General features: G+C 39.1%; 1 protein-coding gene across 3 annotated transcripts; it reads left to right on the forward strand.

The window, feature by feature from the left end:
* Positions 1–766: 766 nt before the first annotated feature.
* Positions 767–21153, forward strand: tmem229b (transmembrane protein 229B). Of its 3 annotated transcripts, none has more exons than XM_017421463.3 (2): positions 767–1158; positions 15254–21152. In XM_017421463.3, the coding sequence occupies exon 2, from the start codon at positions 15285–15287 to the stop codon at positions 15897–15899; it is 615 nt and encodes a 204-aa protein (XP_017276952.1). In that variant the 5' UTR covers positions 767–1158; positions 15254–15284; the 3' UTR covers positions 15900–21152. The 3 variants fall into 3 exon arrangements, with proteins under 3 accessions (XP_017276952.1, XP_024862847.1, XP_017276953.1); XM_025007079.2 differs by lacking the exon at positions 767–1158 and adding an exon at positions 8116–8338 and having other exon boundaries at positions 15254–21153; XM_017421464.3 differs by lacking the exon at positions 767–1158 and adding an exon at positions 10452–12371 and having other exon boundaries at positions 15254–21153.
* The last annotated feature ends 863 nt before the right edge of the window (positions 21154–22016 follow it).

Below are 22016 nucleotides of genomic sequence, written 5' to 3' on the forward strand. Positions count from 1 at the left end.
AGCCAAATTAACAGCACAAACATTGTCTTTAATGTGTGTGAGTGGAGGTTTTGATATATATATATATAGGCTGTCCTGTGTGTGCACATGTTCATTTGCCTGTACAATTAGCAAAATATCTCACTGATCACTGAACTGATTTCAATGAAACTTTTAGAAAGTAATTTCTACAACTAATTTCTGGTGTCATCTGGGTGTAAGATGGTTACCACACCTAAGCGATCTTAGCAAACACAAAAATGGCTATAATTGAATCAGTTTTACAGATATTCAGCTAAAGATTGGTGTAGTGATAGCTGAAACTGATCCTACTTAAAGTTACTTAAAGTTACTTTAAGTAACTTTAAACAACTCTGTTTGTCTGTTAGCAAAATATCTCATGAACCAGTAAATGCATTTGAACTCATTGGAAGTAGATCTGCAGCTGATTAACTTTTAGAGTCAACCTAGTTAGTTGGCACGGCTAATCAACCATAACCTTCACAAAAATGGTTATACATGAGTGAATTTTACAGATATTGAGCTTAGGTTTGGTGTGGTAGTAGCTAAAAGTCATTCACAACACATACTCAAAGAGCTAACAAGTCACAAGAGATTTTGCGAGATCGCACATAATGTTATTTTCGAGGTTTAACCAAAGCAGTTATAACCATCAGCATATATGTTTATGGCTATAACTCTGTCATTTCTTAACATAAGATAATCTTGGTTTAAAACTCATGCATTCTTTTAAGGAATGCTGGCTGTTTGTTTGTTTTTAAGCATTTTTTAAAAATAATTTCTCTGCTTTGGACCTGTAAATGAATAATAATCTTGAGCTATGACCTCACTTCAGATAACAATCACAAAACCTGCTGTTTAATGTTAAAAAAAACCCCGCAGAGTTCAGATCAGGGAGGTCACAGGGAGGTTACAGGGCCTCCAACCAGCAGCGGTCTGCGGCTCTGAGCTGCGGGCACCAAACGGTTAACCAAAAGATGCGTCTCTCCGAGTGTCTGCGCATGCGCAGCCGGAGCCACCGCCGCCGCCGCTGCTGCAGTGAAGTAAAATGTGTGAATTTCAATCAGAGGCAGCGGATACCGAGTGGTTGTGGACAGCCTCAGCGGGGGTTGTGCGGGATCGGCCGGCCTGAGCGCTGCAGCAGAGCTCCGCGTGGAGGTAAACGGTAGAGCCTGCTGTGGTCCGCCGGACACCACTCATCAGACACATACCATCAACATGTTGGGATTTAATCATCGGAACGGCGCGCGCGTGTTGAGGACACTTCTGACATATTTTCTATAATAGCTGCGAATTTCCTCCGGTTATTCCACATTGGTGTTCAACTAAACTTCGTAGTGTTTTTAAATTTAATGCATTGTAATTCATGCAAAAAGTCAAAAATAATGTGTAATTTTGCGCGTTTTTTTTTTTTTTTTTTTTGCACAGATGCGCTCTTTCTGCTGTTTAAATTTAAATACTGTACCAGGGTCTCTTGGTGTTGCCTTTGATTACAGTTTGCCGTATTACGGGATATCGAAAGTCTTCTGGGGGGTTGAAATCCAGGCTTTGTGCGTGTGTGTGTTTTGTTTTTTTCTGACTGACACCGGTGCCGCACTGCTCAGGATGCTTGGTGCTGCGGAGTCCCAGCATCCGGGCCTGCACAGGTGCCCCTACAGTTTCATGGGACAGAACGCGATGCCTGGGGAAATGACCCACAGAACAGACGCAAGGTCGCACATTTGGATGCAGAAACTTGTTCAAATTATTTTTGTTTTAAATTTATTTTGTGTATGGTGTATTGCTGAAACCTCTCATCGATTTGTGTCATATAAGCCCTGCAGTTCATTATCATGAGGTGAGATAATCCCTGCTGTAGCCTATATCCCCCTTCAGCCTATTTATAACCCGCGCAACAGCTTCTACAAGGAGGAATCCCAAAATGACCCCTTGATATAAACAACCCTGCACCAATCCTAACCTGGGAAAGAGTTGTTGGAGGCAGGTTTAAAGTGAGATGGTGATCAGTGTGCAGCAGTAGGGTTTCAAGCGGAGGAAGTCTTCTACACATAAGATGTTTTGCATAGTTAAACATGCTACTGAACTTGTTTTCTTCATGTTTACGTCACACCCGGCTATCTTTTTCAATTCAGACTGGATTGTTCACATTTGGACAGAACACTTCGTTTATTACAGTCTGAATTTACATGCAGATTAGTCTCACTCCCCGCCCTCCTAAGGGTCATTAGGGTCTTTGTCAGTCTGGTCTTCATGAGAAGACTTTTGGTCACCTGCATGACAGTGTGAATTGGTGTGAAACTGACTGGGGGGATCCAAAGCTCTCTCCTGAAGCCCCCTCCTCAGTTTAAAGTTGTTTTTTCTCGTTTAATGTAAGTTGCTTCCTTCACACCCCTATCAGACTATCTTCAAACTATCTAGCTTCTTTGTCCAAAATATGAGCATTACTATCCTCAAGAATATCCCTTATCCTTTAGATGTACGTAAGCTGAGGCCTCGTCCACGTGGGGATGATATTTTCTGGATACACAAAGATTTTTTATTATTATTTTTTATCTTTTCAGCCTTGCGTCTACATGGAAACAATGTTTTAGGAGCAACTAAATGGTATTTTTCAAAATCAGGTGGCAGAGTGAGAAAGTCCTTAAAGTCCTTATTTCATTCTCGTGTGGACAGTTTAAACCCAACGTTTAGTAAACAATGGTGTCATGGATCCACCTCCAGTGGGACAGACATAATAATAATAATACCTGATTACATGCTTTTAATTGTGCTGCAGGCACATCGTTTCTGAACAACAGCAAAAACTTAATACGCTGTGTAACTTAAAGTTATCAAAGGCCAAACAGGTTTTATCACTTTACTGAACTGTCAGCACTACTAAAGAAAACATTGCAGAAAAAGATCAACAATATACATCAAACAGACATGCAGAAATGTGGAAATGAGAATAGTTTTAAAAGACAGACGTGTAGAAATAATTTACCCCGAACCCTTTGAACGCTATGAGAAAAACCCTTCCCTCCAGCCATCTCTCAGGGCAAACGGTGCCTGAAATCATCCATTATGTCCGTGGGTTTGAACTGACACAACTCCCAGTCAGAGTTTAATGTGATTCAAAGGAAAAGTTGCATATTTTTGTCAGTACACTAAAAAGGTTTGGGTTTTGCTCTTGCATTTGCATCCTTGTGTTTTTCTTGCTTTCAATGTTTGGGGCAGTCTTCTTTACTGTCTGGTGTATTTCCGTGGCATGTTAGAGTGCCACATGCAGGTCTGGCATAGTTACTGCAGCATTTGGGTCCTTTTCTGTGGTTTTGCGTGGATGAAAACATTTCTGGAAATTGGGCTGTGTTCACGAGGAAAAAGATTGTTTTAGAAAGACAGCGTTCTTGTGAGGATGGGGCATGAAGTTTTTTTTTCTCGTTTGAGGTAAACGGCTTCCTACATCTTTCTCTCAAACCATATATCTTCTCTGTCCAAAAATAGAGAACATTGCAGCCCAAAACTGTGTCCCTCATCCTTGAAATGTAGGTGAACTGAGTCTTGTCATGAAGAGCTGACTTCTGCATTGCAACATGCATCTGTTGGAGAGGCTGTTTAGTTTCTCCTAGGTAGAAATTCCCTCACTGCACTAGACTATGTACTCCACTCCACGGAGTCTGTGTTTGAGTGTTTTATCTGTAGGGTGAACCAGTCTTCGTAGCCATTCGAACAAGAACAATTTTTTGTAAATATGCAAGTTTGTGTTCCAGTGAGAAGTGTGAATCAAATAGATGGTACTAATCTGTATGTGTTGGCTTTCTGTAAACTTCCATCTTAAGGCTTCTGTCTTTCTCCATGTGCACTAAACAGGCAGCTTATTGTGCTTGGCTTCCTCTCTGCTGAACCTGATGTCAGCTCAGTTGATGTGTGTAGGGAAAACCTTTACATCACCTTTACAAAGCTTAGCAACTCTGCACATCCCAGTTTGAACCAAGAAAACCTCTTTGATTACAGGCAAAATGTTTTTTTGACAATAAAAGATGTCCAGTTACCCGTTTTAAACTCTTAAGATCTGCCAGGTCCAGGATGATTAAGAACTTACACAAACTTCTAGGGAAGGTCAGAGGAAATTGGTGGGTCTAAAGAAAGCAGATGATAGAGGACCATAAGTAGAACTGTGGTACTGGATGAGGAAGTCAAGTGTGGTGGGGAAGTATTTGAGGGTTGTACAGGACATATGTGGTTTAGCTTTGGAAGGAGGAGTGATTGTTTGCTGATCGGAAAGATGGTGGTCTGATCACCATGTGTCAACGTGTCCTTGGGCTAGACACTGAACCCCAGTTTTCCACTGATCTGAGTGTGGGTGAATGTGACTTGTTGTGTCGAAGTGCTTTGAGAGGCCAGAAACGCTTAGAAAAATGCTGTTCAGAGAGAGAGAGAGAGAGAGAGATGGTGGTGAGATGTGCAGTGGGGGGTGGGGTGGGGTGGGGTTACATTAGGTGTCAGGTGGTAATGGACAAGATTAGGAAGGAGGCCACATGTTAACAAACACCATTTGTAGTGAGAGTAGGGAGCAAGTGGAAGAGATCTTGGACAGGTGAAGGAAGGAAAGTCAGAATCTGTGAGTGAATGAGAGTGAGACAGGTGTAACAGCAAAACTGCAAGGAGTAGAGGTTCTGAAGGTGGATGAGTTTAAGGATCTGGGGTCAATCATCTGAAGTAGAGAGGTGAAGCAACGAGGCCTTCTGTGATGCTTGAACTGCTACAAACCTGTTGAGATTAGTTGTTTAAAGACGGCAGCAGTCCACCTTGGTCTAAGCCGCATTAGGACTAGCTGTTAGCTCGTCAATCCTGTCAGACCGTAACCCTCACAGGGAGGTCATTCTACAACGGCTAAGATATTAACTGTTCATAACCTCAGCACAGAGCCCATTTAAAACTGCCAAATTATCCCTTTCAAACAAGGAGACGTTTGGTTTTCAGCTGTTAAATGTTCTGCTTAATGCAGGTCTTTTTGGAGCCACATCATTACGGATGAATTAAAAGACCTATTGTGACATTTGATTAGAGGAAAAACCACAAAAGCCACTATATTTCAGTTTGCTCACAGAGTCATAGCCCAGCTATCATTTGCTTTTCAAAGATCTTAGGCCATAAAGCTTTTGGACTACACCCAGCATCAATTATGCATCAGCAGTGATTGATTATAATGCTTCTTTGTCTAAAAACTGATTAATACTCAGGTGCATCCATCCATTAGAGGCACTTCTCTCTGTGTCACCAAGATGACCATGTCGGTAAATCACCTGATCTTTTTCTGTAGCTGCTCCAAGACTTCTAATCTACTCAGTGTGACTAGCGTGCTGTTCAGGATCGAGGGCTCAGCTACAGTTCCTTATTCTTCACAAAGAGTTTAGGAGCTGTATGGTGTGTCGGTCACAGAGAACTCACAGATCGGAGAATATTCTTGTATTCATTTATTGATAAAGAGGTGGACAGTTGAGTGGTTTGCAAAGGAGAACAGCTTCCACAGATGAGCTCACTACCTGGAGCTGAATTTGACAGGAAAAAACCCTAAAAGTTAGTTTATTGCAACTCTGATGCCTCATCAGACACGCCCCATATGGAAGCACCAGTTTGGAATAGTTCCGTTATTTTTTCTTGCCTGCCACTGAAAGGTGAAGGCAGACAATAATGTTTCTTGCCTGTCTCTGTTCAAAATATTTCACTGGACAGATTTTAGTGATCTTATCATTATTAGTCATACATCTATGACTGATTAAGTTTAGGAGTCAGTCCAGTTTAAGATAGCCAACACAACTGATTCACATTAGCTAACACAAAAATCTCTATAGCTCAGTCAGTTTCACTGATATTGAACTAACATTTAATGTGGTAGTAGCTGAGATTGATCCCCAACACATACCTTGAGGACTAACACACCTTGCAATATCAAATGAGTGAAGTTTTATGTTTTTAGGACTTTCCATGCTGGACCCAAACCAGAGACGCATCAACCGGACTTCTTATTAAAGCTTAGCCTGTCAGGATCCCCTTGGGCTAAAAGGAAATATACAGATATTGTTAAGACAAGTTTATTATTCTAAAAAGACTGTACAACTAAATTCAGAATATTTGATTCAGAGTTAAAGGTACTCATCACTAAGTAGGAAATCATCCATAAAACAAGTTCTCCTAAACTAGATGAAATGGTGCAGCTTGAAAAGAGTTTACTCCAGTTGTTTCCCAGAAGTATTGATATACAATTCTGAAATGCTGGTACACGCTCAATATAAACAAAGCACTTTTATCTGCATACTTTACTCAACAAATCTGAGCGTAAATATGTATCAATACATCATACTGACCTATTTTCAGTCACAAACACATGTTGTATCAGTCAGCCACTCACAGATTTAGCTTACATATTTTTTTATTTAAGGACACATTAACCATCAATATGAGGAAAAAAAGGTTTTGTTTTTCACTTTATTAATTAGTTTATGGTCGGTCTTCATGACGTTGCATTGGGTACCTTTAACACAATATCCTGTCTGGTATATAAGATGGTGTTTTCAGGTGAAATGAAAAATTTACTTGGACTTAAAGACCTCGTATGACTTCAGATTTCTTTACGTTTTTCAATCAATAAAGCCTTTTGGACTTGAGAGAGGAGTGAAGCTCCTACGTTTGTGTTTACATAAACCCTCCTCCCCCACCGGTTCAGACTTTCACCTTGCAGTCATGGAAAAGATGCCATCCATAAAGTTATATGAGCCTCTGTGGGCTGTGCCGCACTGAAGCTTTTAGACTCAGCCCTTATGGCGCCATTCCAGCTTTTTCAGAGCCGGTATGGTTTTGTGACACTCCCAAACCTAGATAACCCTCTGAGACTGTGACTTTAGGCTGAGGAGGTAGGTTCACTCCTGTAATAAGTAGTAATACACTCAGAATATGTTAGCAAATAAAAGCTCAGTCTTTTGCTAAATGCTTGATTGAGAATGTTTAGAAAATTATTTATCATTGCATTTTTTGTATTCTGTACTGTGGATGATGGTTGTTGTGGAAATCTTTATTTAACAAGGACAGAAATACATTATGAGACAAGGCACTCCGTAGAATGGTCGTCAAGTACTGTTTATTGCAATATTGCAAGTCACAAAGGTCTAACACAGAACAGTGCTTGTTCTCGGCCACAAACTTTGTGCCTCGAGGTTGTGTCTTGGACTCCATTATATACAGCTGGGCTTTGCATAACCTTATGTTTATCTAACAGACATTAACGTTTTGCATTTGATAAACCTGCTGGCAGCAGATCTTGTGCTAATCGTAAAAAACACTTTGCCCTAAGAGAAACCGAAGATAAACAGTAGTGAGAGGCATTCAGGTCATAACAAAGGGAGATACTAAACGGTGCCACACAACCCTGGTGACGTCTGTGTCAGCACAGAAAAGAGGTCCCTAGCTTTTGGCCTCCGAGGGGACAGATGTATAAATTATTTTTTCCCATCACAATGGTAACCAGCTGGAAAGCAAATCACATTTCCTCTCACATCCATCTTTTTATCTGTTGATGTGCTCGGATGAGGAGATGTGACAATGGCTTGATGTAGGATCTGTTTATTGAAATTCTAGTCAAAGATTAGAAAATGGGATTTCAGCATGCTTAACTGGAAACAAACTTGCTAAATTAAAGTTTTTTTTTTTTTTTACAGTGAATCAGTACTTTCTAAAAGAATAAAGGCTTAGCATTGCTTAAAGGAATCACCTGCCACCTTTCATGCCAGAATTTCAGACTAAGATCATCGTATATTAAGAAATGACAGAATTTGGTCAAATCCTACAAAAATGTCATCTCTTGTGATATTACAAGATTTCTCACTCAGAGTTGTGAATGAATCTCAGCCTTTTCTACATTAAATTTTAGCTCAATATCTGTAAAATCGACTGAATTATAGACATTTCTTTTTATTTCTTAGGTCAGTTGGCTGTGGTGGCCATCCTGAGTTGGGTTGGCTCCAAAATGTAATCAGCTGTGAATGTACACCCAGTGATTACTTTCTGCAAGTTTCATTAAAATTCATCTAGATGTTTCGGCTTTTGGCCTGTGGTGTTGAACAATAAACAATGAGAAAGTCTTCGATAAAATTCCTGCGGTCAGTGAGTTTGATCACCAAAAGTTCTGACAGATTATTTTTCACATTTCTGCTTTGTTTCAGGAGAATTTGCACCATAAAATCCTGTTGTACTTAATCTACAGATCTGACTGTCCAACACAGACTCGCTGAGAGGATTTATTCACATGTAGCCATGAAGCTGCAAACTACAGCTGAATCTCTTCTCACTGTCACATTCCAAGGTCAGAGGAGAAATTATCGACAGCTACAAAGGCACAGAGATCCTCTCACGGTTTGGTTTGTTTGCTGTGAGCTACCGATTTGTAGAAATTTGGTACATGTGTGGCACGGCGGTCGGGAAGGTCACAGGTTTACCTTTGTGTGGAGTTTGCATGTTCTCCTGTGGGTTTTCTCCAGCTACTCAGACCAAAAACACGAGTGAGAGCATGAAGGGTTATATATCCAGGGTCTACCCCACCTTTAGCACAAATAGGCGGCCGCTCAATCGGCTTTTTATCGCCTGCTTAATCTTTGCCACTGAAAAGCAAACGCAGACAATAATGTTTTTGCTCGCGTCAATGTGTGTGCATTTATACCAGTGTTTTACTTCTCCATCTGTGTGCAGTGCATGATAAATGTGTTCAGAACAAGTCTTACCTTTTTGCTGAACCGTCACTTCACGTTATGGTTTGAAGTAGCTATGAACCATCTTTGAGTCCGAGGTCGGGTCACAGCTCCTGTTAGTTGAGAAGAAGTGCAGAAAGGAGATGTGGTGCTGCTGAGGGTGAGTGCCAGCATGCAGTTTCAGGAATGATTAATCTGTCTCTGCAGTTGATCGGAATCAGTTCATTTTGTGCTGCCTCGTAGGGTTCCAACTTTCATTCTTTCTTGTCCATCTCTTTTTTCTTAAGCATCTTGCTTCAACATGCCTCTGAATCAGCTGCTCATCATGCACAGAAACAAGCAGTTTTGGTCAATTAGTGGTCACAGAGAGATGCAGCAACTGGACTTCATAGCTGAGAATTTAAAGTTGATCTGTGCATTATTGTAATAATATTTACATGCATCTACGGTCAGTCAACCCAATTTAAGGTTACCAACACAGCTAACTGACATTAAGAAACACAAAAATTACTATAAATCTGTCAATTTTTACAGCTATTGAGCTCAAATTTGGTGTGATAGTAATTGAGCATCATGTTTTTTCTGTGGCTAAGGTCACAAGATCTGACAAGATTGCATGAAATTGTGCTTAATGTCATTTACAAGGTTAGACCAAAAGTGACAGAACTCTGTCCCTTCTCATCTTAATTTGTAAATCAGCCGGCGATATGCATTCCTTCAAAAAGAAAAATGCTAGGCTTTTCATTTATTTTATTTTTGTTTCATTCTATCAATAATTCAAATATAAAAGCAGACATTTTTTTGTGATGCGCAGCACTTGGCTTCTTTTTTTTTGATGAGGTGGTAATAATGTCACTTTTGTCACTGGTTTCCAGCTGCATTGACCACTGATGGTTTTTACCGTAGCAGCCTCCCAAAGTGACCTTCTGCAGGTCTGCATCATTCTGGGATCAGAGCCACAGGATCCAGAACATTACCCCGGCTTTTTGCTGAGCTCAGACCTCTGCAGCGGGTTAGATGTCGGAGTTCTTTGCTGTCAGCATCCTGTCAGCACTGTAAAGACATCTTTCTTGATTTATTTATTACTTTCCCTTTGCTCACTCCTTCATCAGACTTTCTGTTGTTTGCTCACGGCCCAAGTATCTGAGCACTCACCAGAGCCTTCACTAGTGATGACCTTGCTTTCTCACACCTGCAGAGTGTTTAAAGAAACCTCTGTCGTTGATTTCTACATCTTTATTGCTCACAGGCAGAGGTGGAGTGATAATATTTTTTCCCGTGTCTTTATGTTTGCAAACTACCTCAAGAATCACTGAACAGATTTTAATGAACCTCTTGGAAAGTAATCACTCAATGTATCTCTACACTTGATTAACTTTTGAAAACAAATCAATTTAAGATGGCAGCCACAACAAAGCCATTTTAGAAACAGAAAAATGACAACTCAGTCAATTTTACAGATATTGAGCTAAGATTTGACTTGGTAGTAGCTAAGACTGACCCCTAAGGTTTACTGTAAGCACTAACAGATCATGAAAAATCTGCATTTAAAACTTTGGCAATAAATATTGGAGTCAACTCTGTGTGTCTGTTAACAAAATATTTCATGAACCACTAAACAGATTTTAATGAAACTTTCAGGAAATAATCACTGGATGAATATCTTCAACTGATTATTTTTTAATCTAATCCAATTCAAGATGGCTGCTACAGCCAATTGGGTTTAGAAAACACAAAAATGCCTATAAATCAGTCAATTTTACAGATATTGTGCTCAGGTTTGCTGTGGTACCAGTGAAGCATAATTCAGAACACATACTCCAAGTGCTACATATTGTGCAAGATATTTGCTGAAGACCTGAGCAAAATATCTGATAAACCTTTTAGAGTCAATTCATTTTAAGATGGCTGCAACAATTCATTGACATTTGCCAACATACAATTTTACAGATACTGAGCTAAAATTTGTTGTGGTAGTGAGTCATTTACAACAGTGTGTTGAGTGTGACATGTCACAATTTTGCATAACTATGTGCATAATGTTATTTTCAAAGTTTGATCAAGGGCAAAGGGTGATATTTATTCCTTTAAAGAATGCTAGGCCTTTTAGTCAGGTCAAACTGTTTAGTGTCTCCCCTTGGTCCCTCTGAAGTTCACATCTGAGATGGTTTGGTGAAATCTACCACTCAGATCTCGACCTGTGACTCTCTGCAGCAGGGTTCAGCTGAGTGCAGTGGTGAATTAGGTCACTGCAGTGGGAACTGACTGGAGCCACGCTGATCAATAGTTTGGGCTGATGAGAGAGCTGGTGGGCATGGGTTAGTGATATGATACAGCAGGCACAACACGAACAGAATAAATTAAAGACCCCCAACAGAAAGCCTTCTCCAGATCCAGAAAACACATGTAGACTGGAGAGTCAAATTCAAATGAACTCTTAGCAACTCTTCAAGGGTCACTGTCTGATCCAGTGTTTCACGATTGGGACGAAAGCTGCACTGCTCCTCCTGAATCCGAGGTCCGACATTCTGTTGAAGCCTCCCTTCCAACCCCCTAGAGTAAACTTTCCCAGGGAGGCTGAGAACTGGGATCCCCGATAGCTGGAATTCACTCACCAGTCACCCTTTCTAAAATGGGAACCCCCACCCCGGTCTGCCACTTCGCAGGTTTTGTACCCAGGTGTTGTTTTTATATTTTGAAATATTTTTTTCTGCAAAATAACTGTGTAGGTTTTACTATTATAATGAACCAATCATTTTTTTAAAATGAAATTAGCTTTCCTTGAAGGAATGCATATCGCCGTCACCATTCATACCAAAGTTTTGAACAAAGATCCTGTGAGATTTGTTAATACTCAAAGTATGTGATTGGGACGACTCTCAGCTACTACCGCAGTGAATTTTAGCAATTTAAGCAAAACTATATATATATATATATATATATATATATGTGTGTGTGTGTGTGTGTGTGTGTGTTGTGTGTATAAATTGGAATATGTGTATCAGAAACATAACTGGAGAGTTTACATAGTTTTACAGCATGATGAGTAAGAAATAAAGTAATGAAGTAAGCAAAGGAAAGATTAAAGGTATGAAAGAAGAAAATAATCTATCAGTTATCCGATTTAGATGATCTTCATCCCATTGAATAACTGATGAGTTAAGGGACTAATCCTTTAAGCGCTAAAATAAACACTTTCTCATTTTCTCCCAGAAGTCAAGAGTAAAAGTTAGTTTAGAGGGCAACACATTCTTGATGTTCTGATGTGGCAATCCCATTCTCAAATCTGTTCAGTCCATGTCCTACTTTCACCCATAAGGAGAGTTTCCCAGAAAGCCAGTGAATAGATGGAATAAAGGGATTTTAGGGAGGTCAATTGGTCCATCTCTGTGGCCCAGTTACTCACATGAAACCCTTGTTCCTTGTTTGGCATAAACGTGTTAATCCCCATGGACTCTCTCTGGGACTCAGCCAGGCTTTGAAGACAAATAGAGACAAAAAAAGGAGCTTTTGTTCTTCAAATAAGCTTTTGTACTCCTAACCTTTCTCTGAGCTGGTATTTTACAGAGCGGTTCTGATCCATTGTATGGTTGTTGCTGTTATGACACAGTTTCCTCCGGAGGCATTGTATGGAAGATGTATACTTATCGAGTAAGTGGTCTTTGAACTCATCAGTGAGATACCTTCAGTGTTTTTTAATGCTAAACTCTGTGTGATAAATAGAGTAGGGAAAGGCTCCAACCCTGCGTGGGCCTTCTGATACCTGATGCCGAAGCACAAAGTGTGTGTCAAACTGCAGGAGTTGGAAAACAAGCACAAGATGTAGGCAGTCAGCTGACAACGCTATAGATTACATAAGAAACCCCCTCAGTCAGTAAATAGCATCAAGTGAGGAAAGGTCATAGAGTTTAGGTACACTGTAGCCCTGCAGTCTTTAATTTTATCTTTTAATGTCAGTGTTTGGTTGCCTTGTGCTTAAGTCAAAAACAATTTCGCATCATACACAATTAAATTTGTAATCCGCAGGATTTCAGTCTGGGATGATTTGGCCAGGCTGTTACTAGGGATGATAACTTTAAAGGCAGAAAACACTTTTTTTTTTTTGAGAAGTTACTTTATGTCTACAGATGCTGGGAGGAACAATATGTTATGGGTGAATTATCAGAACGTCTCCCCATAGACTGGAAATAGTGTTTAAAGTGTTTAAAGTGTTTAAATTAGTTTAAAAAAAATGATGCAAGGGTCAGAAGGGATGTTCAGTTTGCAGCAGGGGTGCATCCAGGGAGTTTTTAAAGGGGAGGCCAGATGCAGGCCATTGATAATTATGGGCTGGCACCAAAAGCCAAAACAGAATTTCAAGTTTTATTTTGTTGCTGTCATATTTAGGCTATTTAAGAAATACTGCATAATAAGAGTTGGGGACTTACCTTTTGATGTAGGCCTTTTACAGCTTTTTAATTTTACAGTTGAGATTAAGAATTCATTACTAAGTCACTAATCAACTTATTAAAGCTTGTCCTATCCTGTCTTAAAGTCATTCATCATAAACTATTATTCTTTAAGCCTTCCCACACAACTCATGTTTTATCTTTAATAAATTAAAGCAAGAAACCCCTTATGCTGTATAATAACCTTTCTCCTTGGGAGGTGAATTTGTGTACAAAAAATAATAATCTAAGTGTATGATTGATCATGGTAGAGAGAAGGCCCTGATTAGCTTCATATTAGTAGCTACGCTATTGTTAAGAAACTTAATGAATCAAGTGTCATGATATTTGTTACAGACTAGGAAACCTGCACCACAGAAATGCCACTAAAACTAAATAATAATAAAAACAATACCAAGGATTTCAAAGAGTCGGTTTTGGTACCATGTTATTGGTGCACTTGTTAGAGCTCATTTGTTATCTTTTCTCATTTATACTTACATTTCCCCTGGAAGTAAAGGCTTTAATACTGCTGCAGAACCCGAGCACTCTGCTCTGTCCATGTGAACACAAATGGGCCTACTGGTATACAGAGACAAGTCGCATTTCCTCGAAGCATACTGTTTAAAATTCACTCTGAATGAGTTTTTTACACAAGCTCTGTTATAATGTTTATACTCACTCAGGCATAAGTGCAGACGCCTTTGTCTCATGTGCACGTCTCTCTCAAACTAGCATTATGCATTAGCTCTAGCGCCCTGTGTTGACAGTGTTCCCTTACTTTAGCGCAGGACTCAGAAACAGCACTGAACAATGCTCCTGCTGCTATTCACAGCAGGCACAGAGATAGAAAACATCCCCAGCTTTTAAAATCAAACAGTTTTGTTTACAGCTCTCAGTTCACCTCATGTCTGCTGGGACGTGTTAAGTCAATATCTCACTAGGCTGCAATTGTTGGAGACTAGTTTGCAATCTGCATTCGGAAATGAGTTTCCAAAATATCTTGCATGGTTTCTCAATTTTCTCGTGAGTTCCTTGATTTTTGAACATATTCAAAATCATTCATCATTTGTGCTTTTTTTTTTTTTTGTCAGAATAGTCATATTAGGTGTGAGGGAAATGAACCCAGAGTGCAGACTCATCTTCAAATAGACAAAAACTGATTTAATATAATAAAGGAGAAACAAAAGGCTGACGTGGAGGAGACACAAGGAGTAGACCTGACTGTGGCATAAAAACCAGCAATGAACCGGTGAGGATAGGACGGAAGTGACTGAATATAAAGCGCTGAGGATGAGTGGAAGATTAACATCTGAGACTAGCAGGTAATGGGGAACAAATAAATTGGGCGTGGCAGGCTGACTGGAAAAATACTGAGGCGATGAAGTGAGGGAAAGTGAATCGTGGCACAAGGGACACGGACGGCACAGGGAGCAGAACTACACAATAATATATAATGAAAACACAAAGAACAAACTTAAAAGACAAGGATCACAAAACACGCACACACAAAAACCATGAAAATCAAACACACAAGATCAGAAAATAACTCCTGACAAGTTGGAGAGTCGTTGTAGGTATCTCAAACCCTCATCAATTTAGTTTCTAAAATGCTTGAGCTGTATTTTGACACCTGCAAAGCAAAGTGTCCTCCCTTTAATTCAATTATAGAAGTTGGCACGGCTGCCAAGGCAGGTATAATGTGGTAAAAGGGCGGCAACAAAATATTGTGCATGGCCTAAGAACCAGTTTGGCAAGCGATGCACATAAAGACAAGCTGTGTTTAAATAAATGGCTGTGTAAAACATGGCGCCGGTCACTTGTTCACAGACTTAGAAATCACTTAGGTGAATTTTCAGTTGCGGTCTATTTTCTCACAGTTTTCTTGCATTTTTGTGTCGCCAACCTGTCTCCAACAGTCTAAGCCCAGTGAGATACTGGCTTTATACTACAAACCCACAACTTTGTTGAGGTCAAAACATTGCAAAAGAAAAATGGTGTTATCAGTGTAATGGCTTAATTGGTAATAGTTAATGCTTAATGGAAATGATAAGTAGCATATTTTTCATACCATACATTCCTGTGTTTTATTTGTTTTTTCTACAGATCTGCATCCTATTGACAGAAAATCTGTGTAATGGCCAGCAGAGGAAAGATGGTGACCTCAGAAACCTCAGGAACGCCTGTTCCTCTTACAGCACTGTCACGTTGGTACCTTTATGCCATTCATGGCTACTTCTGTGAAGTAATGTTCACCGCGGCCTGGGAATTTGTGGTTAACTGCAACTGGAAGTTCCCTGGTGTCACCAGCGTGTGGGCACTCTTCATCTACGGCACCTGCATCCTCATTGTGGAGCAGATGTACCTGAAGCTGCGTGTCCGCTGTCCTGTTCTGCTGCGCTGCATCATCTACACAATGTGGACTTACCTGTGGGAGTTTGGCACCGGGCTGCTTCTGCGCCAGTTCAACGCCTGCCCCTGGGACTACTCCGAGTTCCGCTACAATTTCATGGGGTTGATCACAGCCGAGTATGCTGTCCCATGGTTTTGTGCCTCCTTCATTGTGGAACGCTTCGTCATCCGCAAAACCCTGCGGCTGCGCTTCCACGAGGGGCCTGAAGATGGATGGTCAAACCATCGGTCAGATGCTGGTGGTGGAGGAGTTGCTGCAGGAACTTTTAGGGGTAGCAGGCAACAAGAACAGAGCAGGGGGATTGAAAGTAATGCCAATGGATACCTTAAGGTGGAATGAGTCGAGAAGCAGGCTCTGTCACTCTGTCATACCTCCTTAACCCTCCTCTGGCACTATTCATATGCAGCCCACCATCCTCAGCGCATGGGTTGGAGACAAACATCTGTGAAGAATTAATTGTGCAGAGGGGAAAAGAGTAAAAGAATCAGAAAATGAATGTCTAACAACAGCTGCAGATGTCCACATGACCCAGACTGTCCTCTGCTAAGAAAACACTGTTTTCACCCCTACTGCTGCATTTCATCAGACATCAACCCATTTCCCTGTGGGTTTTTATCTTAGAATCAGTCTTGAATGATCGTGATTAAATTCTGAATCCCCTTTGTGCAGACTCAAGAAATTGGGATAAAAAAAAAACATTGTTGAAGAGACAAAGTTTTTGTTTTGAAAAGGAACTTATCTGGTGTCCAATCTATGGATTTTCAAATCAGTATTCTCTATAGGAGCAAACTGGTTGTTTAAAAATAAAAAGGTCACATAAAGTAGCAGCAGATGTAAAATGCCATCTTGATATGTACAATACGGGCATTTAGTAAAACTGAGAATTCTGCTGTAATGTTGCTAAAACGTCTCTTTAAGGTTCCAGTATGAACCATTCTGGGAAATGTTTTGACAAAAAGCAATACTCTTATTTCTATCAGTGTTAAATGAAAACCAGGATCACTATTTTTACTTTAAATAAACTGTTTATTTACCAAAACAGCAGGAACTTCTCTCCACACCCATTTCTCATTTGATAATTTTTGTGAAAGTAATTTAAAAAACAAAAATCAAACAGGAGTCAGATTTCTGTCAACATTATTTATGTGTATTTTGAATTACTTTGGAAGGAATTTATTAAAATGTAAAAAATTTTAACATTTCCTCAGTTTTGCACAAAAAATGTATGCTGGTTGTTGAGTTTTATTGTTTATTTTATTGTCTTTTAGGAAACAGTTGTACTATTTATTGGGGTTATGGAAGTGCCTACTATGAATCAGTTTTCACATACTCAGCATAACGTGCTGACAACTGGTTCTTTGACCGTTTAACTGTCAATGGAAGGGTCGATGTTTGCAGGGATGAGAGAATGATCACAACATACGCAAATGATGTGGAAATATTTCAGATTTTTCTCTCTTATAGAGGCTGTTCAGCATTTGTCAGAGAATGACATGATAAGATTTTACCTGGATTACTGGACAGCAAAAAAAAAAAATCTCAGTTAAGTTGATGCCTTATCATTCTTGTTAAAAGCGCAAGATTTGACATTAAAATCAGCAAAATTGTATTTTTGTGCTTACCAATAGACTGTACGAACCATCCGGGGGAGAAACCACTTCTGCTTTTCTGTTGTTTACCGAACAATGACCCAGAACAGAGATCTAAGTGTATTACAGTGACTACAGTCATATTTTCCAAAAGCTGACACTTGCTACTTTGAAACATACTTTTAATTTATATCCATCTCATTTGAGCAAATCATTCAATCTTATTTAATAACTACCACCCATCTCAAACCCTTTGCCCCCAGCAAAGGATAAAGAGTTTTTATAATCTACCATACTTCTGCTATGCAAGAAAAAAAAAACCCTTTACTTGAGACCCAACAGTAAATTTTACATTTTAAAGTAAAGGAAGTCACCTTCACACACTCTTGTATTTTCACTGGAGAGATAGAGGCTGAGTAAGTAATGCACTCAATATTTTAGCCAACAACAGCACAGTCTTTGCTGATAAGGTGAGAATTTGTGCCGCCATCTTGGTAGGTGCTGCATGGCATCCTTATCAACGATTGCCAGTAAGGCAGCAGATCATGGATTTCTGAAGGTAAAAAAACCTAAATTCAACCAAGAAGCAATATGTTTTGCCACTAATTGTGATATTTATCAAAACCTACACTCAAACAATGTGGTAATATGTCTCATAGGTGAATGTTATGCCATATTGGCCTATATATTTTGAAAATTTGACTTTTTCGGCTTTTGTCTGTCTTCTCCATCTTTTTATGCTACTATTCTGTTAAAAATTGTTCATTAATCAAAAGATATCTGTGCTTTACCTATTTTAGGAGTAAAATCTATGCTAAATAATAGTGACTTAGAGTATAGGCTAGACAAACGTTCAGTTATCCATGTCTAAATACTGAAGTGTATTTTATATGACCTAAATATTTCCAGAATTATAAAGAAAAAAACTGCATAATATAAGTTTAAGTTATTAGTCTGAGTGAAATTAACTATAAACACTGGAGGCAGAGTTCTAGTTACACTAAGTAGACATGTAAAGTACTTACTTTACATGTAGTAGTCTAAGTAGTCAGTATGATTACAGCACTTGGTAATTTTAATACTGATTTAAATAGTAGCTAACATGTGTGAAGTGCCAGCTTGTAAAGGTTCAGTTCATTTATCTCTTAGACCTAATGGTTGATCAAAGAGTACACGTTTTTTGAGAATTATTAAAATTCTTAATACACAGTTGATGGCATGTTGATGTAGTGTGTTGGGTCAGACAAGCATTGCTGCTACTAATGCTTGTCTGGTATTTGTGGGAGGCTCATTACAGCATACTCTTTCCCTGTTTTCAATATATACACAATATATGTTAATTGCCCTAAAATAAGGCTTTCTGTGTTTTTAGACTGATGACACAGCATACAGCAAAGCATCAACAATATGTGGCTTGGACATATAAACAGTACAGGTACAGAGTGATGCCGTACGTGTAGCACCTAACAAGTAGGCGACCACTAATCTCACCTAGCGGCCAGTGGCCATTCCAGTGTGGTTCTATTTTAGTGATTAGATCTATATGCAGGCCCTTGGCTGAGCCTAGTATTACGACACACACATGCTCAATTTACCATGCCCCTGAGGAAGAAAAGACTCTTATTTGGCACCTTTCAAACAGCCGTGTATGTTAACCACCCTTGTTTCAGCTGATTGGATGTTTGAAAGGCTTTTCATCCAGGGCTCATATCCTGTAAGATGGTCCTAATATATCTGCCAGAATAACTGTGTAATACAAAACTGATGGTGATGTAAAGTTAAAATAGTAGCATTCGCATGGACCATTGTGAACCTTTGGAAGTGGGTCCATTAGAACTAATTATTATCAGATCATCATTTCAGTCTGAAATGAGCATCTTCCAAAGCTGACTGCTGTCTCCAGTGCATTTAGGCCTCCTTTCTGGTTGTTCTTCAGGAGACAATGAACAGGCAGGTTTGCTGTGTCCTCCTGACAATTCATACAGCCTATTGCTGAGCACAAAAAAACCCCAACATTTTGGAGATTTTGGAGAGAAATTTTGTATTTTTACTAGTAATCACAGAAGGCAATAGACTAACAACAAAGAAAGTTTTTGCAGTCCAACAATGCAGGTAAACTGTGATCACATGATTCTGTGACGCACACTAAATTGCCTCTAGGTGCTCAACCTAACCTATTTTTGTCTTTTTCCTTCAAGTTTCCGGTTTTGCAACTACATCCTTGTTTATGAGTCACAGAAGTGATTCTGCCGCCTGCTGGCAACACTACGCAGCCTGATTTGTTCCCTCCAAACCAGGTGATGGAAAAACAAATCTTGTGCATACTCTGTTATGGGACATTTCAAAAGTGCGCTTGTATCTAAAACAAGATTTCCATTTTTCTCTCAGCCACTGTAGTTTAGGAGTTAGAGGGGCTTCACTTTGTTAGAATTTGCCATCTGATTCATTAGAAGACACTCCATCCTACACTTTTGGGACTGTGACCTCCACTCAGATGCTTTTTTTCTGTCTGTGCGTGATTTCACCAATAAAGAACGTTTTCTTTTTTCTTTTGCAAGTAATGAATGCTCACAATAACTGAACAATGCTTGGGAAAAAAATGCTCTTTCAATATAATATTTTTTTTTCTCATTGAACATCCATCCTGTCTCTGTCTGAAGAATCTGTTGCATGTATGAAGAGAATGACAGCAGCAGGAGGCTGAGCTGGTCTGCTTGTTTTTGTTGTTGGTTGGTGGTTTTCTCGTAACAGCATGTTGAAGTGTCCTCGAGTTGGACGTCAAACCCTAAACTGCTCTCTGTAAGCAGGTCGTGTCCTTGCATGGAAGCTTGTCCACCATCTCTGTATGAATGTGTCTGGGGCACATGTGCATCTGTACGCAGGCGCTAAATAAAAGCAATCTATTCAGAATCAACTTTTGGACATTTTTCTGTAGAGGGTAATGATTATGAATCAATAGTTATCATGAAGCCTTAAAGTTGCTTTATTTTAGACAGTTAAACAAAATAACTCACTGTTTTTCCCTTTATGTGTCTTTGATAATATTACTAATTATCATTTACTGGAAGTCAGTGGTCATTACTTTAAAAATCATCTTACATGTGTGTTCAGCAGCAATAAGCCTTTTTAAAATGGTATATCAATAAGAATTAGATGTGAATATTTTGACTGAAAACTACATTTTTTACATTCACAAAGCCTTTTTTGTCTACTGAAATGTACATATCTGGACATATAAACCCCCCATTAATTGTTGGAAACACATTATGTAGAAGAGCTCAGAACTTGTGTACTACTTGTAAAACAAACATCCAATCACTGTTACAACTCTGTGATCTGATGTGCGTGGACACATTCAGACTACAGAGCTGAGTTGTATTTCAGAGTAAACACAATCCTCTGTACTATGCTGAAACAGTTGAAACAGAAATGACGAAGGTGCCGTGTAATCACAGCCCAAAACGTCAACATAATCTAAACTGAAAAAATGCTTACATTTTGATATATGAACTGTATGAGAAGTGTAAAGAGAACCAAGATAAAAAAGTTAAAACTGCTGCCAAACTGTAGACACCTGTGTCTGTCACTCCCTGATTGCCAAGTTAATGAGGCATACAGTCAGCTGGTGTAGATTCTCAGTTATCCGTGGCAAATCCAAAAGATTTTAACAAACATAACAACAATTGTTTTCTTCTTTCTAGTTTCTCTATAGATCTTTGTTTTTTTTTTTAGTTTGTCAACCAGTCTTCTGTTGTCCTGTTGTCTTGTCTCACGCACCTGTTAGCAATTTAATCTACTCACCTGCTTCCACTTGCCAATTACCCTTCAAGTAGATAAAAGTTTCTCCTTCTCACCCAGTCTCGCTTTCAGATTTCATGTATAGTTTTTTTTGGTCTGTCACATGTACTGTAGCTGACTGCCCTAGTCAATGTCCAGGTTTTGTCTCCTACACAGAGGTCACGTGCATGAAGGTGTGAATTAGAGGGGAAATGACTGGGTATCAAATCTGAGACCTCCTCCTCTATTTAAAACAGTTTTTTTTTTTCACATTTGACGCTTTCTTCACCCCCCNCCCCTCTCTCAAAGCACATGCCTTCTCAGTCTAAAATATGAACATTTTTAAACTTTACAGTTCAAAGCTTGGAACTCTGGACTCTCCAGTTTTGATCTGAGAAAACTCCCTGGATGGGAAGTTAAACGTCTTCAACTACACAACACAAGCTTTTTCTTCTACTTTTTGGAAATGAACCAGACAAAAATACATTTTGAAAAATCAGCCTTACCAAACTTCATTTGTGCAAAAACTATAAATCAGATCTTTAAAACTCTTGAACCACGAAGTGGCAGAAGACAAATAGTCACACATGAGAAATTTTATGTGACAACAGTGTTCCATGTAGGCGATATGACAAGTTTGAAAGCAGAGGTAGAAAGTAGTAAATTACATTTACTCACATTACTGTAATTGATTATGAATTTTGTGTTCTTTGTACTTTTTAAAGTAATAATTTAAACCTATATTTGTACTTTAACTTGATTATGTATTGTACATAGTTAGATTTGAAATCGCATCTGTTACTGTGTAAAAAATGTAAACAGAAACGTGAATTAAAATCAGGAGGAGGAAAGAAAAAGCGCACCATAACTGAAGTGTTAGTCTGTTCCTTACCAATCAGCCGGTGTCTGACTTTAAATAAACCCATGGAGATTATGTGCATACAGGTGCTGGTCATAAAATTAGAATATCATGAAAAAGTAGATTGATTTCAGTAATTCCATTTAAAAAGTGAAACTTGTATATTATATTCATACATTACATACAAACTCATATATTTCAAATGTTTATTTCGTTTAATTTTGATGATTA

Source organism: Kryptolebias marmoratus, linkage group LG10 (assembly GCF_001649575.2).
Source record: "Kryptolebias marmoratus isolate JLee-2015 linkage group LG10, ASM164957v2, whole genome shotgun sequence".
NCBI lineage: Eukaryota > Metazoa > Chordata > Actinopteri > Cyprinodontiformes > Rivulidae > Kryptolebias > Kryptolebias marmoratus.

Coding starts and splice junctions, on each gene's coding strand:
- tmem229b (XM_017421463.3), top strand. CDS start 15,285: ATGGCCAGCAGAGGAAAGATGGTGACCTCAGAAACCTCAGGAACGCCT.